We start from the raw sequence: 17,153 nt of genomic DNA, 5'->3' as shown, positions 1-17,153 counted from the left end.
AAGGAGCGCTGCTGCATTGGAGGGGCAGTACTGAGGGAGCGCCGCACTGTCGGAGGGACAGTGCTGCGGGAGCACAGCACTGTCGGAGGGAGCGCCGCACTGTCGGAGGGGCAGTAATGAAGGAGCGCTGCAGTGTCGGAGGGGTAGTACTGAGAGAGCGCCGCACTGTCGGAGGGGCAGTGATCAAGGAGCGCTGCTGCATTGGAGGGGCAGTACTGAGGGAGCGCCGCACTGTCGGAGGGGCAGTAATGAAGGAGCGCCGCACTGTCGGAGGGGCGGTGCTGAGGGAGCGCCGCACTGTCGGAGGGGCAGTAATGAAGGAGCGCTGCAGTGTCGGAGGTGCCGTCCTACGGATGAGACGTTAAACCGAGGCCCCTGTCTGCCCCCTCAGGTGGATGTAAAAGATCCCGTGGTGCTATTTTGAAGAAGTTATCCCCGGTGTTTTGAGCCCAATATTTATCCCTCAGTCAACATGGCGAAAAAACATTATCTGGTCATTATCACATTGCTGTTTGTGGGAGCTTGCTGTGCGCAAATTGGCTGCCGCGTTTCCCACATTATAACAGTGAATACACTTCAAAAGTACTTCATTTGCTGTAAAGCGCTTTGGGACGTCCGGTGGTCGTGAAAGGCAATTAAGAAGGCAAATGGTATACTGGCCTTCATTACAAGAGGATTTGAGTACAGCAGTAAAGAAGTCTTACTCCAATTATATCTTCTTTCTTCTTAGGCAGTCCCTCGGAACCGAGGATGACTTGCTTCCACATTAAAAATGAGTTCTCAGGTGTAAGGGTAAACCAGGAGAGCTTCTTCTCCCCGAGACGGACCCTCTGATACAAAGGGTCAACTGGATCCATGTTTATCTGTAATTTAAACAGAGGTCTGGTCGTGTTCCGAGCTCTTTCCCCTAGAGGAGAGGGTAGAATGGGGGTCTTTAGTGTTAAATGGTTTCACCTGGGTCCATTGCTTCCATCGCATACCCGTCGGTTGCTGTAGACAAACACACGTGTCACTTGTCATTAATACAGTACATGGCCCCATCCAACGGGCCCCATTCCCTTTCTTCCAATAACTTGCGTCATTACTTGTTGACCTATTCTGGGCAACTCGTCTGGTTTAAGTCCAGCATTCTGCCTTTCTAGATCTTTAATCTGTTGTTGGTTCCTTACTACTTTATTTAGTGCTTGTACCTCCTGATTTAGTTGTACTAAGTATCGCCTTAATCTATCTTGCACTGGTCCTGGTCTTAAATACATACTTTGGTTCTGTCTTCACAAAGGAGGACACAAATAACCTCCCAGAGATGTCGGGGAACATAGGGTCTAATGAGAGGGAGGAACTGAATGAAATCAGTATTTGTAGGGAAATGGTGTTAGGAAAATTGATGGGATTGAAGGCCGATAAATCCCCAGGGCCTGATAATCTACATCATAGGGTACTTAAGGAAGTGGCCCTAGAAATAGTAGATGCATTGCTGGTCATCTTCCAAAATTCGATGGAATCTGGAACAGTACCCATGGATTTGCGGGTAGCTAATGTTACCCCACTGTTCAAAAAAGGTGGTAGAGAGAAAACGGGGAATTATAGACCGGTAAGCCTGACATCGGTAGTGGGGAAAATGCTAGAGTCCATTATAAATAGCAGAGTACTTGGAAAAACAGTGACAGGATCGGACAAAGTCAACATGGATTTTCAAAAGGTAAATCATGCTTGACTAATCTACTGGAATTTTTTGAGGATGTAACTGGTAAAATAGATAAGGGAGAACCAGTGGATGTGGTGTATTTGGACTTTCAAAAGGCTTTCGATAAGGTCCCGCATAAGAGTAGCGCATAAAGCTAAGGCACATGGGATTGGGGGCAAGGTATTGACTTGGGTAGAGAACTGGTTGACAGACAGGAAGCAAAGAGTTGGAATAAACGGCTCTTTTTCCGAGTGGCAGGCAGTGACTAGTGGGGTACCGCAGGGATCGGTCCTTGGACCCCAGCTATTCACAATATATATTAATGATCTGGACGAGGGAACTAGATGTAATATCTCCAAGTTTGCAGATGACACAAAGCTGGGTGGGCGTGTGTGCTGTGAGGAGGATGCCGAGAAACTCCAGTATGATTTGGATAGGTTGGGTGATTGGGCAGAAGCATGGCAGATGCAATATAACGTGGATAAATGTGAGGTTATCCATTTTGGTGTCAAAAACAGGAAGGCAGATTATTATCTGAATGGCAATAGATTGGGAGAAGGGGAAGTGCAACGAGACCTGGGTGTCCTTGTGCACCAGTCGCTGAAGGTAAGCATGCAGGTGCAGCAGGCGGTTAAGAAGGCAAATGGCATTTTGGCCTTCGTAGCGAGAGGGTTTGAGTACAGGAACAAGGATGTCTTGCTGCAGATGTACAGGGCCTTGGTGAGACCACATCTTGAGAATTGTGTGCAGTCTTGGTCGCCTTATCTGAGGCAGGATGTTTTGCCATGGAAGGAGTGCAGCGAAGATTCACCAGGCTGATATCTGGGATGGCAGGAATGACGTATGAGGAAAGATTGGGTCGATTGCGCTTGTACTCGCTGGAGTTTAGAAGAATGAGTGGGGATCTCATTGAAACTTATAAAATTCTAAAAGGACTGGACAGACTAGGTGCTGGAAGGATGTTCCCGATGGTCGGGGAGTCCAGAACTAGGGGTCACAGTCTATGGATAAGGGGTAAGCCATTTAGGACAGAGATGAGGAGGAATTTCTTCACCCAGAGAGTGGTGAACCTGTGGAATTCTCTACCACAGAAGGCAGTTGAGGCCAATTCATTAAATATATTCAAGAAGGAGTTGGATATATTTCTTAAGGCTAAAGGGATCAAAGGATATATGGAGAAAGCAGGTACAGGGTACTGAATTTGGATGATCAGCCATGATCTCATTGAATGGCGGAGCAGGCTCGAGGGGCCGAATGGCCTACTCCTGCTCCTATCTTCTATGTTTCTATGTTTCCCACCCCTCCAGCCAAATCCTCTGGTAGTCTCATAGCTCGTCCTGTCATTAATTCATAGGGGGTCAGTCCGGTCGTTCATCCTGGGGTGGCTCGCAGCCTCATTAGTATGCTGGGTAATAATTCCGACCATCCCGTCCCTGTTTCTTGGATGGCTTTTGTCAGCGCGTTTTTCAGTGTCCTATTCATTCTTTCTACCATCCCCGAGCTCTGGGGGTCATATGGAATGTGATATTTTTGTGTCACATGTAGCAGCTTACAGATTTCTTTCATTATTTTGCCGGTGAAATGAGTGCCTTTGTCTGAGTCAATTTGCAGAGGCACTCCCCAACCGGGTATAACCTCGGTAGCCAATATTCGTGCAACTGTTTTTGCAGAGCAATCTCGGGTGGCAAAGGCTTCCACCCACCTGGTAAATTGGTCAATTATTACCAGGCAATATTTCTTCCCCCGGTCCTGCACTAGGGGGCCGGTAAAGTCAATTTGTAAGTTTTCCCAGGGTCCTTGGGGCCTGGGTTGGTTTGCTACTCCAACTCTACATCTCTGTCCTACATTATTCTTGTGCATATTATACAGCGGTGGCAAAATTTCGCTACTTCCCGACCCATTTTTGGCCACCACCGGTACTGTGTCAGTAGGTGCAACATGTTACTTCTGCCAGTATGTGTTACACCATGGTATAGCGCCATCAGTTGTTGTCTACAACATTCCGGTGCCACCACCTGGTTACGTGGGCGCCATTTCCAAATTCCATCTTGTAATTGCGCGCCAGCTTGTCTCCATTTCTCCTTTTGCTCTTTACTAGTATTTTCTTGTAGCTCCATTATATTCACTTCCTGTACCCCACTGACTATCATGACCATATTTATTTCATTTTTGAACGCGTCCTCTGGTTGCATTTCTTCTGCAGCTAGTTTTGCGCCTAGATCTGCATACCTATTCCCTATAGGGGCCTGGTCCTGGGGTTCATAGAAACATAGAAGATAGGAGCAGGAGTAGGCCATTCGGCCCCTCGAGCCTGCTCCGCCATTCAATGAGATCATGGCTGATCATCCAAACTCAGTACCCTGTCCCTGACTTCTCCCCATATCCCTTGATCCCTTTAGCCTTAAGAAATATATCCAACTCCTTCTTGAATACATTTAATGAATTGGCCTCTACTGCCTTCTGTTGTAGAGAATTCCACAGATTCACCACTCTCTGGGTGAAGAAATTCCTCCTCAATTCAGTCCTAAATGGCTTACCCCTTATCCTTACACTGTGACCCCTGGTTCTGGACTCCCCGACCATCAGAAACATCCTTCCTGCATCCAGTCTGTCCAGTCCTGTTAGAATTTTATAAGTTTCAATGAGATCCCCTCTCATTCTTCTAAACTCCAGCGAGTATAAGCCCAATTGACCCAATCATTCCTCATACGTCATTCCTGCCATCCCAGGTATCAGTCTGGTGAATCGTCGCTGAACTCCCTCCATGGCAAGAACATCCTTCCTCAGATAAGGCGACCAAAACTGCACACAATTCTCAAGGTGAGGTCTCACCAAGGCCCTGTACAATTGCAGCAAGACATCCTTGTTCTTGTACTGGAACCCTCTCGCTACGAAGGCCAACATACCATTTCCCTTCTTAACCGCCTGCTGCACCTGCATGCTTACCTTCAGCGACTGGTGCACAAGGACACCCAGGTCTCGTTGCACTTCCCCTTCTCCCAATCTATTGCCATTCAGATAATAATCTGCCTTCCTGTTTTTGACACCAAAGTGGATAACCTCGCACTTATCCACATTATACTGCATCTGCTATGCTTCTGCCCAATCACCCAACCTGTCCAAATCATACTGGAGTTTCTCGGCATCCTCTTCACAGCACACACGCCTACCCAGCTTTGTGTCGTCTGCAAACTTGGAGATATTACATCCAGTTCCCTCGTCCAGATCATTAATATATATTGTGAATAGCTGGGGTCCAAGGACCGATCCCTGCGGTACTCCACTAGTCACTGCCTGCCACTCGGAAAAAGAGCCCTTTATTACAACTCTTTGCTTCCTGTCTGCCAAGCAGTTCTCTATCCAAGTCAATACCTTGCCCCCAATCCCATGTGCCTTAACTTAACACGCTACTCTCTTATGCGGGACCTTATCGAAAGCCTTTTGAAAGTCCAAATACACCACATCCACTGGTTCTCCCTTATCTATTTTACCAGTTACGTCCTCAAAAAATTCCAGTAGATTAGTCAAGCATGATTTACCTTTTGTAAATCCATGTTGACTTTGTCCGATCCGGTCACTTTTTTCCAAGTGCTCTGCTATTACATCCTTTATAATGGACTCTAGCATTTTCCCCACTACTGATGTCAGGCTTACCGGTCTGTAATTCCCCGTTTTCTCTCTACCACCTGTTTTGAATAGTGGGGTAACATTAGCTACCCTCCAATCCATGGGTACTGTTCCAGAGTTTATTGAATTTTGGAAGATGACCAGCAATGCATCTACTATTTCTAGGGCCACTTCCTTAAGTACCCTCGGATGCAGATTATCAGGCCCTGGGGATTTATCGGCCTTCAATCCCATCAATTTCCCCAACACCATTTCCCTACAAATACTGATTTCTTACAGTTCCTCATTTTCATCAGACCCTATGTTCCCCGACATCTCTGGGAGGTTATTTGTGTCCTCCTTTGTGAAGACAGAACCAAACTTTGTAGTTAAAACCAGGACCAGTGTAAGGTAGATTAAGGCTATGCTTAGTACAACTAAATCAGGAGGTACAAGCACGAAATAAAGAAGTAAGGAACCAACAACAGATTAAAGATCTAGAAAGGCAGAATGCTGGACTTAAACCAGACGAGTTGCCCAGAATAGGTCAACAAGTTATCGGAAGAAAGGGAATGGGGCCCATTGGATGGGGCCATGTACTGTATTAATAACAAGTGATACGTGTGTTTGTCTACAGGAACCGGCGGGTATGCGATGGAAGCAATGGACCCAGGTGAAACCATTTAACACTAAAGACCCCCATTCTACCCTTTCCTCTAGGGGAAAGAACTCGGAAGACGACCAGACCTCTGTTTAAATTACAGATAAACATGGATCCAGTCGACCCTTTATATCAGTGGGTCCGTCTCGGGGAGAAGAAGCTCTCCTGGTTTACCCTTACACCTGAGAACTCATTTTTAATGTGGAAGCAAGTCATCCTCGGTTCCGAGGGACTGCCTAAGAAGAAAGAAGATATAATTGGAGTAAGACTTCTTTACTCCTGTATTCAAGTCCTCTTGTAATGAAGGCCAGCATACCATTTGCCTTCTTAACTGCCTTTCACGACCACCAGACGTCCCACAGCGCTTTACAGCCAATGAAGTACTTTTGAAGTGTACTGTTGTAATGTGGGAAATGTGGCAGCCAATTTGCGCACAGCAAGCTCCCACAAACAGCAACGTGATAATGATGAGACAATATTTTTTCGTCATGTTGACTGAGGGATAAATATTGGGCTCAAAACACCGGGGATAACTTCTTCGCAATAGCACCACGGGATCTTTTACGTCCACCTGAGGGGGCAGACAGGGGCCTCGGTTTAACGTCTCATCCGAAGGACGGCACCTCCGACACTGCAGCGCTCCTTCATTACTGCCCCTCCAACAATACGGCTCTCCCGCAGCACTGTCCCTCCGACAGTGCGGCGCTCCCTCAGTACTGCCCCTCCGACAGTGCGGCACTCCCTCAATACTGCCCCTGCGACAGTTCGGCGCTCCCTCAGTACTGACCCTCCGACAGTGCGGTGCTCCCTCGGTACTGACCCTCCGATGGAGCAGCGCTCCCTCAGCACCGCCCCTCCGACAGTGCAGCGCTCCCTCAGTACTGCCCCTCCGACAGTGCGGCACTCCCTCAGTACTGCCCCTCGGACAGTGCGGCCCTCCCTCAGTACTGCACCCCGACAGTGCAGCACCCCCTCAGTACTGCCCCTCCAATAGTGCGGCACTCCCTCAGTACTGCCCCCCGACAGTGCGGCACTCCCTCAGTATTGCCCCTCCGACAGTGCGGCTCTCCCTCAATACTGCCCCTCCGACAGTTCGGCGCTCCCTCAGTACTGACCCTCCGACAGTGCGGTGCTCCCTTGGCACTGACCCTCCGATGGAGCAGCGCTCCCTCAGCACCGCCCCTCCGACAGTGCGGCACTCCCTCAGTACTGCCCCTCCGACAGTGCGGCGCTCCCTCAATACTGCCCCTCCGACAGTGCGGCGCTCCCTCAGTACTGCCCCTCCGACAGTGCGGCGCTCCCTCAGCACCGCACTGGAGTGTCAGCCTCGCTTTATATGCTCAAGTCCCTGCAGTGGGACTTGAACCCACAACCTTCTGACTCTGCTATCCACTGAGCCACAGCTGACTCCAGTCTTTTACACAGTTTCATCATAACTTCCTTGCTTTTGCATTCTACCCCTCTCCTAAAGCAGGGGAATTATGATGAATTGTTAAAACGTTTTTTTGCAGAGTGACCAAGGCTGTCTGTAGGAAACAATTGTGCATTTGAAAGAAGCTTGTATTGTGAAGCTTCTGCCCCTTTGCCAGGCCCGCTGACTGCGGCCCCTCTCCCAGATTCCAGCCCCAGTTCTGTGCTAACTGAGCTGCTCTCACCTGGGGGCAGCGCGTCACAATCGGCCCCAGCGCACTTGAGCTGGAGACCCAGGGCCCGCCCCCTTGCCGCGCCGCCATTCGTTGGAGGACCAGGCCCTCCCTCGTCCTATTGGTCAGTGCTCCCGTCAGTCACAGGCCGGTGCCGGGCCTCCATCCACCTGAATGGCCGCTTCCTCTCATGACGTCACAATCGGGCCACAGCGCCGTGTAGAAGGTCCCACCTCCTAGCCGCGCCGCCATTGGTTCGACGACCAGGCGCCCAGTTCAGGCCTCCCAGCTCAGCCCGCTTCCTATTGGTCAGCGCTCCCGTCAGTCAGAGTCACATTGCTCCGGCTTACTCCGCCACCCCGCGCGATTAAATCTGCTCCGTTTGGCGTCCGCGGAAGTCGCGCCCGCCCGACTCTCAGGTTTGGTTTTCTCGTATTTTACTTTATAATCTCGCTCTCCGGTCCCTTCCTCACCTCGATTTAAATCGATTCCCCAACACTTCACTTTACCCCGGTCGCTGATTCCGCTTCTTCCCCGGGCCCGACCTTCAGGCTACTCCCCGGAGGCCCCGCGCAGGCGCACTGGCAGCCTCGTGTTGTGGTGAGGGGGCCGAATAAGCATGCGCGGCCCCGCCTCTCCACAATTAAAGGGACACCCACCCCTCCACAATTAAAGGGACTCCCTCCCCCCTCCACATTTAAAGGGACACCCACACCCTCCACATTTAAAGGGACACCCACCCCCTCCACATTTAAAGGGACACCCAACTCCTCCACATTTAAAGGGACTCCCTCCCCCCCTCTCATGTGTTCTTCAGATTAAACAAAGAAGAAACATTGAAGGTAGGAGCAGGAGTAGGCCATTCGGCCCCTTGAGCCTGCTCTGCCATTCAATGAGATCATGGCTGATCATCCAAATTCAGTACCCTGTCCCTGTCTTCTCCCTACATCCCTTGATCCCTTTAGCCTTAAGAAATATATCTAACTCTTTCTTGAATACATTTAATGAATTAGCCTCAACTGCCTTCTATGGTAGAGAATTCCACAGGTTCACCACTCTCTGGGTGAAGTAATTCCTCCTCATGTCTAAGTCTAAGGATAAGGGGTAAGCCATTTATGACAGAGATGAGGAAGAATTTCTTCACCCAGAGAGTGGTGAACCTGTGGAATTCTCTACCACACAAGGCAGTTGAGGCCAATTCATTAAATGTATTCAAGAAGGAGTTAGATATATTTCTTAAGGCTAAAGGGATCAAGGGATATGGGGAGAAGACAGGGACAGGGTACTGAATTTGGATGATCAGCCATGATCTCATTGAATGGCAGAGCAGGCTCGAGGGGCCGAATGGCCTATTCCTGCTCCTATCTTCAATGTTTCTATGTGACCCCTGGTTCTGGACTCCCCCGCCATCGGGAACATCCTTCCTGCATCTAGTCTGTGTAGTCCTGTTAGAATTTTATACGTTTCAATGAGATCCCCTCTCATTCTTCTAATCTCCAGCGAGTATAAGCCCAGTCGACCCAATCTCTCCTCATACGTCATTCCTGCCATCCCAGGTATCATGCTGGTGAATCTTCGCTGCACTCCCTCCATGACAAGAACATCCTTCCTCAGATAAGGCGACCAAAACTGCACACAATACTCAAGATGTGGTCTCACCAAGGCCCTGTACAACTGCAGCAAGACATCCTTGCTCCTGTACTCGAATCCTCTCGCTATGAAGGCCAACATACCATTTGCCTTCTTAACCGCCTGCTGCACCTGCATGCTTACCTTCAGCGACTGGTGCACAAGGACACCCAGGTCTCGTTGCACTTCCCCTTCTCCCAATCTATTACTGTTCAGATAATAATCTGTCTTCCTGTTTTTGCCACCAAAGTGGATAACATCGCATTTGTGAGGAGGGGGGCCGAATGAGCATGCGTGGCCCCGCCTCTCCACATTTAAAGGGACACCCACCCCCTCCACATTTAAAGGGACTCTCTCCCTGCTCTCGTGCGTTCTTCTGATTAAAGGGACATTGACAATTCCCCCGGCCACCGCACTTTAGCAAGGATGTGAAAGACCTTGAGAGCCAGCCAGTGGCTCAGTTGGGAGCACCCTCGTCTCTGATTCAGAAAGTTGTGGGTTCATAGTCCCCACTCCAGGGACTCGAGCGCATAAACCTAGGCTGACGCACCGGGGGGGCGGTGCTTAGGGGGTGCGGCCCTTTGGAGGGGCGGCACTGAGGGAGCGCCGCACTGCCGGAGGGGCAGTACTGAGGGAGCGCCGCGCTGTCGGAGGGGCAGTACTGAGGGAGCGCGGCCCTGTCGGAGGGGCAGTCCTGAGGGAGCGCTGCACTGTCGGAGGGACAGTACTGAGGGAGCACTGCACTGTTGGAGGGACTGTACTGAGGGAGCGCCGCACTGTCGGAGGGGCAGTACTGAGGGAGCGCCGCACTGACGGAGGGGCAGTATTGAGGGCGCGCCGCGCTGTCGGAGGGGCAGTACTGAGGGAGCGCCGCACTGTCGGAGGGGCAGTACTGAGGGAGCGCCGCACTGACGGAGGGGCAGTATTGAGGGCGCGCCGCGCTGTCGGAGGGGCAGTACTGAGGGAGCGCCGCACTGTCGGAGGGGCAGTATTGAGGGAGCGCTGCACTGTTGGAGGGGCAGTACTGAGGGAGCACCGCACTGTCGGATGGGCAGTACTGAGGGAGCGCTGCGCTGTCTGAGGGGCAGTACTGAGGGAGCGCCGCACTGTCGGAAGGGCAGTACTGAGGGAGCGCCGCGCTGTCGGTGGGGCAGTACTGAGAGAGCGCGGCCCTGTCAGAGGGGCAGTACTGAAGGAGCGCTGTGCTATCAGAGGGGCAGTACTGAGGGAGCGCCGCACTGTCGGAGAGGCAGTACTGAGGAAGCGCCGCACTGTCAGAGGGGCGGTACTGAGGGAGCGCCGCACTGTCAGAGGGGCAGTACTGAGGGAGCACCGCACTGTCGGAGGGGCAGTACTGAGGGAGTGCCGCACTGTCGGAGGGTCAGTACTGAGGGAGCGCCGCACTGTCGGAGAGGCAGTACTGAGGGAGAGCCGCACTGTCGGAGGGCCATCTTGCGGATGAGACTTTCAGGTGGGCATAAAAGATCCCACTATTTCGAAGAAGGGCAGGAGAGTCATCCCTGGTGTCCTGGCCATTATTTATCATGCAAATTGGCTGCAGTGTTTCCCACATTACAACAGCGACTACACTTCAAAAGTACTTCATTGGCTGTAAAACCATTGATCGTGAGAGGTGCTGTATAAATGCCAGTCTTTCTTTATTTTCTCTCTTGTATTTACATTAATTACTTATATAAACCTGTTTTACTATCTCTTGCAAGGGGAGGAATTGCAGATGGGCAGCTTAACGTAAACTTCACATGAAGATCTGACAGAGTCACTCGATTCATCAGGACCTGAATATCGACATATGGAAGCGGAAAGCAGCAATCTGAATGCGGGCAAACTGCACACGTGTCTTGTGTGTGGACGTGGATTCAACCGAAGGTGCAGCCTGGAGAGGCACAAGTGTAACCAAAGCAAGGAGAGTCCGCGCAAATGTCGGGAATGCGGGAAGGGATTCAGTTGCCTCTCCGAGCTGGAGACTCATCAACGCAGTCATTCCGTGAAATGGCCGTTCACCTGCTCCGTGTGTAGGAAGGGATTCACTCATGCAGGCTCCCTGTGGGCACACCAGCGAGTTCACACCGGGGAGAGACCGTTCACCTGCTCTGTGTGCGGGAAGGGATTCACTCAACAATCCACCCTGCTGAGGCACCGGCGAGTTCACACCAACGAGAAGCCATTCGCCTGCTCTCACTGTGAGAAGAGGTTTGACCAGTCTTGCAACCTGTTGATACACGAGCGTGTTCACACTGATGAGAGACCTTTTCAGTGCTCCGACTGCAAGAAGGGCTTCAGAAGATCCAGCAACCTGATAGAGCACCAGCGAGTACACACCGGGGAGAGACCGTTCACCTGCTCCGTGTGCGGGAAGGGATTCACTCAACAATCCACCCTGCTGAGGCACCGGCGAGTTCACACCAACGAGAAGCCATTTGCCTGCTCTCACTGTGAGAAGAGGTTTAACCAGTCTTGCAACCTGTTGATACACGAGCATGTTCACACTGATGAGAGACCTTTTCAGTGCTCCGACTGCAAGAAGGGCTTCAGAAGATCCAGCAACCTGATAGAGCACCAGCGAGTACACACCGGGGAGAGGCCGTTCACCTGCTCCGTGTGCGGGAAGGGATTCACTCAACAATCCGCCCTGCTGAGGCACCGGCGAGTTCACACCAACGAGAAGCCATTCGCCTGCTCTCACTGAGAAGAGGTTTAACCAGTCTTGCAACCTGTTGATACACAAGCGTGTTCACACTGATGAGAGACCTTTTCAGTGCTCCGACTGCAAGAAGGGCTTCAGAAGATCCAGCAACCTGATAGAGCACCAGCGAGTTCACACCGGGGAGAGGCCGTTCACCTGCTCTGTGTGTGGGAAGGGATTCACTAAACAATCCCCCCTGTTGATACACCAGCGAGCTCACACTGGGGAGAGCCCGTTCACCTGCTCCGTGTGCGAGAAGGGATTCAGCCATTCTTACTCTCTGCGGGTGCACCAGCGAGTTCACACTGACGAGAGACCCTGTAAGTGCCCTGACTGTGAGAAGAGCTTTAAAAGCGCCGAGGATGTGTCGAGACATCAACGCATTCACACTGGGGAGAGGCCGTTCAGCTGCTCTCACTGCGGAAAGAGGTTTGCTAAGTCATCGAACCTGGTGATACACCAGCGACATCACACCGGGGAGAGGCCGTTCACCTGCTCCGTGTGCGGGAAGGAATTTGTCCTGTCCCACACTCTGCTGGTACATGAACGTGGGCACACTGACGAGAGGCCGTTCTCCTGCTCCGAGTGCGGGAAAGGATTCACTCGTCCCTCCTTTCTGCGGGAACACCAGCTGGTTCACACTGACGAGAGGCCGTTCTCCTGCTCCGAGTGCGGGAAAGGATTCACTCATCTCACCTCTCTGCGGGAACACCAGCTGGTTCACACTGACGAGAGGCCGTTTAAATGTTCCGACTGCGACAAGAGTTTCAAATGCTCCAAGGGCCTGAAGAAGCATCGACGCATCCACACCGGGGAGAGACCGTTCAGCTGCTCTCACTGCGGGAAGAGGTTTAAGCACTCATATTCTCTTCAGAAACACCAGTTCACCCACACCTGGAAGAGGCCGTTCCCCTGCTCAGTGTGTGAAAAGGGATTCACCAGTTCATCTCACCTGCTGAGACACCAGCGAGTTCACACCTGAGCGCACTGGTCCCATTCTGCTGTTAATCACATGAAGGACTATTCTGTGTTAATAATGGCAATTACGGGGTTGGGGGGCGGGGGGCGGTTTGAAGATGCTGATAACCCCAGTAACTAGGCTGGAGTTTAAGAGGGGTCAGCCTCGGCTCAGTGGGCGACACTCTCACCTCTAGAGTCAGAAGGTCGTGGGTTTGAGTCCCACTCTGGAGACTTGAGCACGTAATCTAGGCTGACACTCCAGGGCAGTACTGAGGGAGAGCTGCTCTGTCAGAGGTGCCATACCATTTGCCTCCTTAACCGCCTGCTGCACCTGCATGCTTACCTTCAGCGATTGGTACACAAGGACACCCAGGTCTCGTTGCACTTCCCCTTCTCCCAATCTATTGTCGTTCAGATAATAATCTGCCTTCTTGTTTTTGCCACCAAAGTGGATAACCTTGCATTTATCCACATTATACTGCATCTGCCCAATCACCCAACCTGTCCAAATTATACTGGAGTTTCTCGGCATCCTCCTCACAGCACACACACCCACCCAGCTTTGTGTCATCTGCAAACTTGGAGATATTACATCTAGTTCCCTCGTCTAGATCATTTATATATATTGTGAATAGCTGGGGTCCTAGCACCGATCCCTGCGTTACACCACTAGTCACTGCCTGCCACTCGGAAAAAGACCCGTTTATTCCAACTCTTTGCTTCCTGTCTGCCAGCCAGTTCTCTATCCAAGACAGTACCTTACCCCCAATCCTTTTTCTTTTACTTTGCACGCTAATCTCTTATGCAGGACCTTATCGAAAGCCTTCTGAAAGTCCAAATACATCACATCCACTGGTTCTCCCTTATCTATTCTACCAGTTACAACCTCAAAAAATTCCAGTAGATTAGTCAAGCATGATTTACCTTTTGTAAATCCATGTTGACTTTGTCCGATCCTGTCACTGTTTTCCTAGTGCTCTGCTATTACATCTTTTATAATGGACTCTAGCATTTTCCCCACTACCGATGTCAGACTTACCGGTCTATAATTCCCCATTTTCTCTCTACCACCTTTTTTAAATAGTGGGGTAACATTAGCTACCCTCCAATCCATGGGTACTGTTCCAGAGTCTATAGAATTTTGGAAGATGACCAGCAATGCATCTACTATTTATAGGGCCACTTCCTTAAGTACCCTAGGATGTAGATTATCAGGCACTGGGGATTTATCGGCCTTCAGTGCCATCAATTTCCCTAACACCATTTCCCTACAAATACTGATTTCATTCAATTCCTCCCCCTCATTAGACCCTATGTTGCCCAACACCTCTGCGAGGTTATTTCTGTCGTCCTTTTTAAGACAATACCAAAGTATGTATTTAGTTGTTCTGCCATTTTTTTGTTCCCCATATTAAATTCCCCTGATTCTGACTGCAGGGGACCTACGCTTTACTTCACCAACCTTTTTCTCTTCACATATCTATAGAAGCTTTTACAGTCAGTTTTTATGTTCCCTGAAAGCTTACTCTCATAATCTATTTTCCCCCTCTTAATTAATCCCTTTGTCCTCCTTTGCTGAATCCTAAACTGCTCCCAATCCTCAGGTTTGCTGCTTTTTCTGGCCAAATTATATGTCCAAGGGGACAAGGGGAATTATGATGCCATGAGACGGGAACTGAGTAGGTCTGATTGGACAACGTTCCTGAGAGGACTGGAGGTAGATAAACAATGGCAAACATTTAAAGATAGAATGACAAAATTGCAAAAATTGTTTATACCAATCTGGCATAAAAGGAAATCTAAAAAGGTGACTCAACCGTGGATAACAGGGGAAATTAGAGACAGCATAAAATCCAAAGATAGGGCGTATAAAATAGCCAAAAAAAGCGCCAGAGCGGAAGATTGGGAACAGTTTAAGATAGAGCAAAGGAGGGCAAAGGGCATGATCAAGAGGGGCAAAATAGCTTACGAAAACAAGCTGGCGGAAAATATAAAAACTAACTCCAAAAGCTTTTATAAATATATCAAAAGGAAAAGACTGGTGAAAACCAAAGTTGGTCCATTGCAGTCAGATACGGGGGAATATATAATGGGAAATAAGGAAATGGCAGATCAACTAAATGCATACTTTGGGTCAGTCTTTACGAAGGAAGACACAAAAAACCTCCCTGGGATATCGGGAAAAATAGGGACATTGGCAAAGGAGGAACTGACGCAAATCAATATCTCTAAGGATATGGTGTTAAGGAAGCTAAAGGGATTGAAGGTGGACAAATCCCCAGGGCCTGATAACATGCATCCTAGGGTACTGAAGGAGGTGGCCCTAGAGATAGCGGATGCACTAAGGATGATTTTTCAGAATTCATTAGACTCGGGAACAGTGCCGATGGATTGGAGGGTAGCTAACGTTACCCCACTATTCAAAAAGGGGGGTAGGGAAAAAGCAGGTAATTACAGACCTGTAAGCCTTACATCAGTTGTGGGCAAAATGCTGGAGTCCATCATTAAGGATGAAATAGCGGAGCACTTAGCAAATGGGGACAGGATAGGACAGAGTCAACATGGATTTACAAAGGGTAAATCGTGCTTGACTAATCTATTGGAATTTTTTGAGGGAGTAACTGGTAGAATAGATGGGGGAGAGCCAGTAGATGTGGTGTACCTGGACTTCCAAAAGGCCTTCGATAAGGTCCCACATAAAAGATTAGCATGGAAAATTGAGGCTCATGGGATAAAGGGGAAAGTTTTGGCGTGGATAGGGAACTGGCTGTCAGATAGAAAACAGAGAGTTGGAATAAACGGCTCATTTTCTGAATGGCAGGCAGTAACAAGTGGGGTACCACAGGGATCTGTCCTGGGCCCCCAGCTGTTCACAATTTACATTAATGACCTGGATCAGGGAGTCGGATGCAGCATTTCCAAATTTGCAGACGACACTAAACTAGGAGGTGGGGTGGGCTCAGAGGAAGAGACCAGGAAGCTCCAGAGCGATTTGGACAGACTGGGCGATTGGGCGGATAAATGGCAGATGCACTATAATGTGGACAAGTGCGAAGTTATCCACCTTGGGTGCAGGAACGGGAGGGCAAATTATTATTTAAATGGCAATAGATTGGGAGAGGGGGAAGTACAGAGAGACCTGGGTGTTCTTGTACACCAGTCACTGAAGGCGAGCATGCAGGTGCAACAGGCGGTCAAGAAGGCAAACGGTATGCTGGCCTTCATAGCAAAAGGGTTAGAATACAGGAACAGGGATACCTTGCTGCAGCTGTACAGGGCACTGGTGAGACCACACCTCGAGTACTGTGTACAGTTTTGGTCGCCTCATCTGAGGAAGGATGTTCTTGCCATGGAGGGGGTGCAGCGGCGATTCACCAGGCTGATACCAGGAATGGCGGGAATGACCTATGAGGAGAGACTATGTAGTTTAGGGATGTACACACTGGAGTTTAGAAGATTGAGAGGGGACCTCATAGAAGTGTATAAAATTCTGACAGGTCTAGACAGACTGGATGCAGAAGGAATGTTTCCCTTGGCGGGTGAGAACAGAACTAGAGGACATAATTTAAGGATAAGGGCTAAACCATTTAGGACAGAGATGAGGGGGAATTTCTTCACTCAGAGAGTGGTGAACCTGTGGAACTCATTGCCACAGAGGGCAGTGTACGCCAGCTCATTAAATATATTTAAGAGGGAATTAGATATATTTCTACGGGCAAAAGGGGTTAAGGGTTACGGAGAGAAGGCGGGGACGGGATACTGAATTAAAGGATCAGCCATGATCTCATTAAATGGCGGAGCAGGCACGAAGGGCCGAATGGCCTACTCCTGCTCCTATCTTCTATGTATCTATGTATCTATGTCCTCTCCTTGGATCTTATGCTATCCCTAATTTCCCTTGTTAGCCACGGTTGAGTCACCTTTTTTGTTTTATTTTTATGCCAAACGGGGATGAACAAATTCTGTAGTTCATCCATGTGATCTTTAAATGTTTGCCATTGCCTATCCACCGTCAACCCTTTGAGTAACATTCCCCAATCAATCCTACCCAACTCGTGCCTCATACCATCATAGTTTCCTTTATTTAAATTCAGGACCCTAGTCTCTGAGTCAACTACTTCACTCTCCATTTTAATAAAGAATTCTATCATATTATGATCGCTCCTCCCCAAGGGGCCTCGCACAACAAGATTGCTAATTATTCCTTTCTCATTACATAATACCCAGTCTAAGATGGCCTGATCTCTAGTTGGTTCCTCGACATAT

General features: G+C 49.7%; 1 protein-coding gene across 1 annotated transcript; it reads left to right on the top strand.

Moving 5' to 3' along the window:
• Nucleotides 1-7,933: 7,933 nt before the first annotated feature.
• On the top strand, nt 7,934-14,804 carry LOC147119362 (uncharacterized). Its single transcript, XM_085984996.1, has 3 exons — nt 7,934-8,013; nt 10,945-11,908; nt 11,991-14,804. The coding sequence occupies exons 2-3, from the start codon at nt 11,034-11,036 to the stop codon at nt 12,907-12,909; spliced, it is 1,794 nt and encodes a 597-aa protein (XP_085841122.1). The 5' UTR covers nt 7,934-8,013; nt 10,945-11,033; the 3' UTR covers nt 12,910-14,804.
• Nucleotides 14,805-17,153: the final 2,349 nt, after the last annotated feature.

The sequence above is a fragment of the Somniosus microcephalus genome, chromosome 4 (genome assembly GCF_052327205.1).
Source record: "Somniosus microcephalus isolate GS21.2 chromosome 4, FLI_Smic_1.0, whole genome shotgun sequence".
NCBI lineage: Eukaryota > Metazoa > Chordata > Chondrichthyes > Squaliformes > Somniosidae > Somniosus > Somniosus microcephalus.
This window is presented reverse-complemented; position numbering and strand designations above follow the sequence as displayed.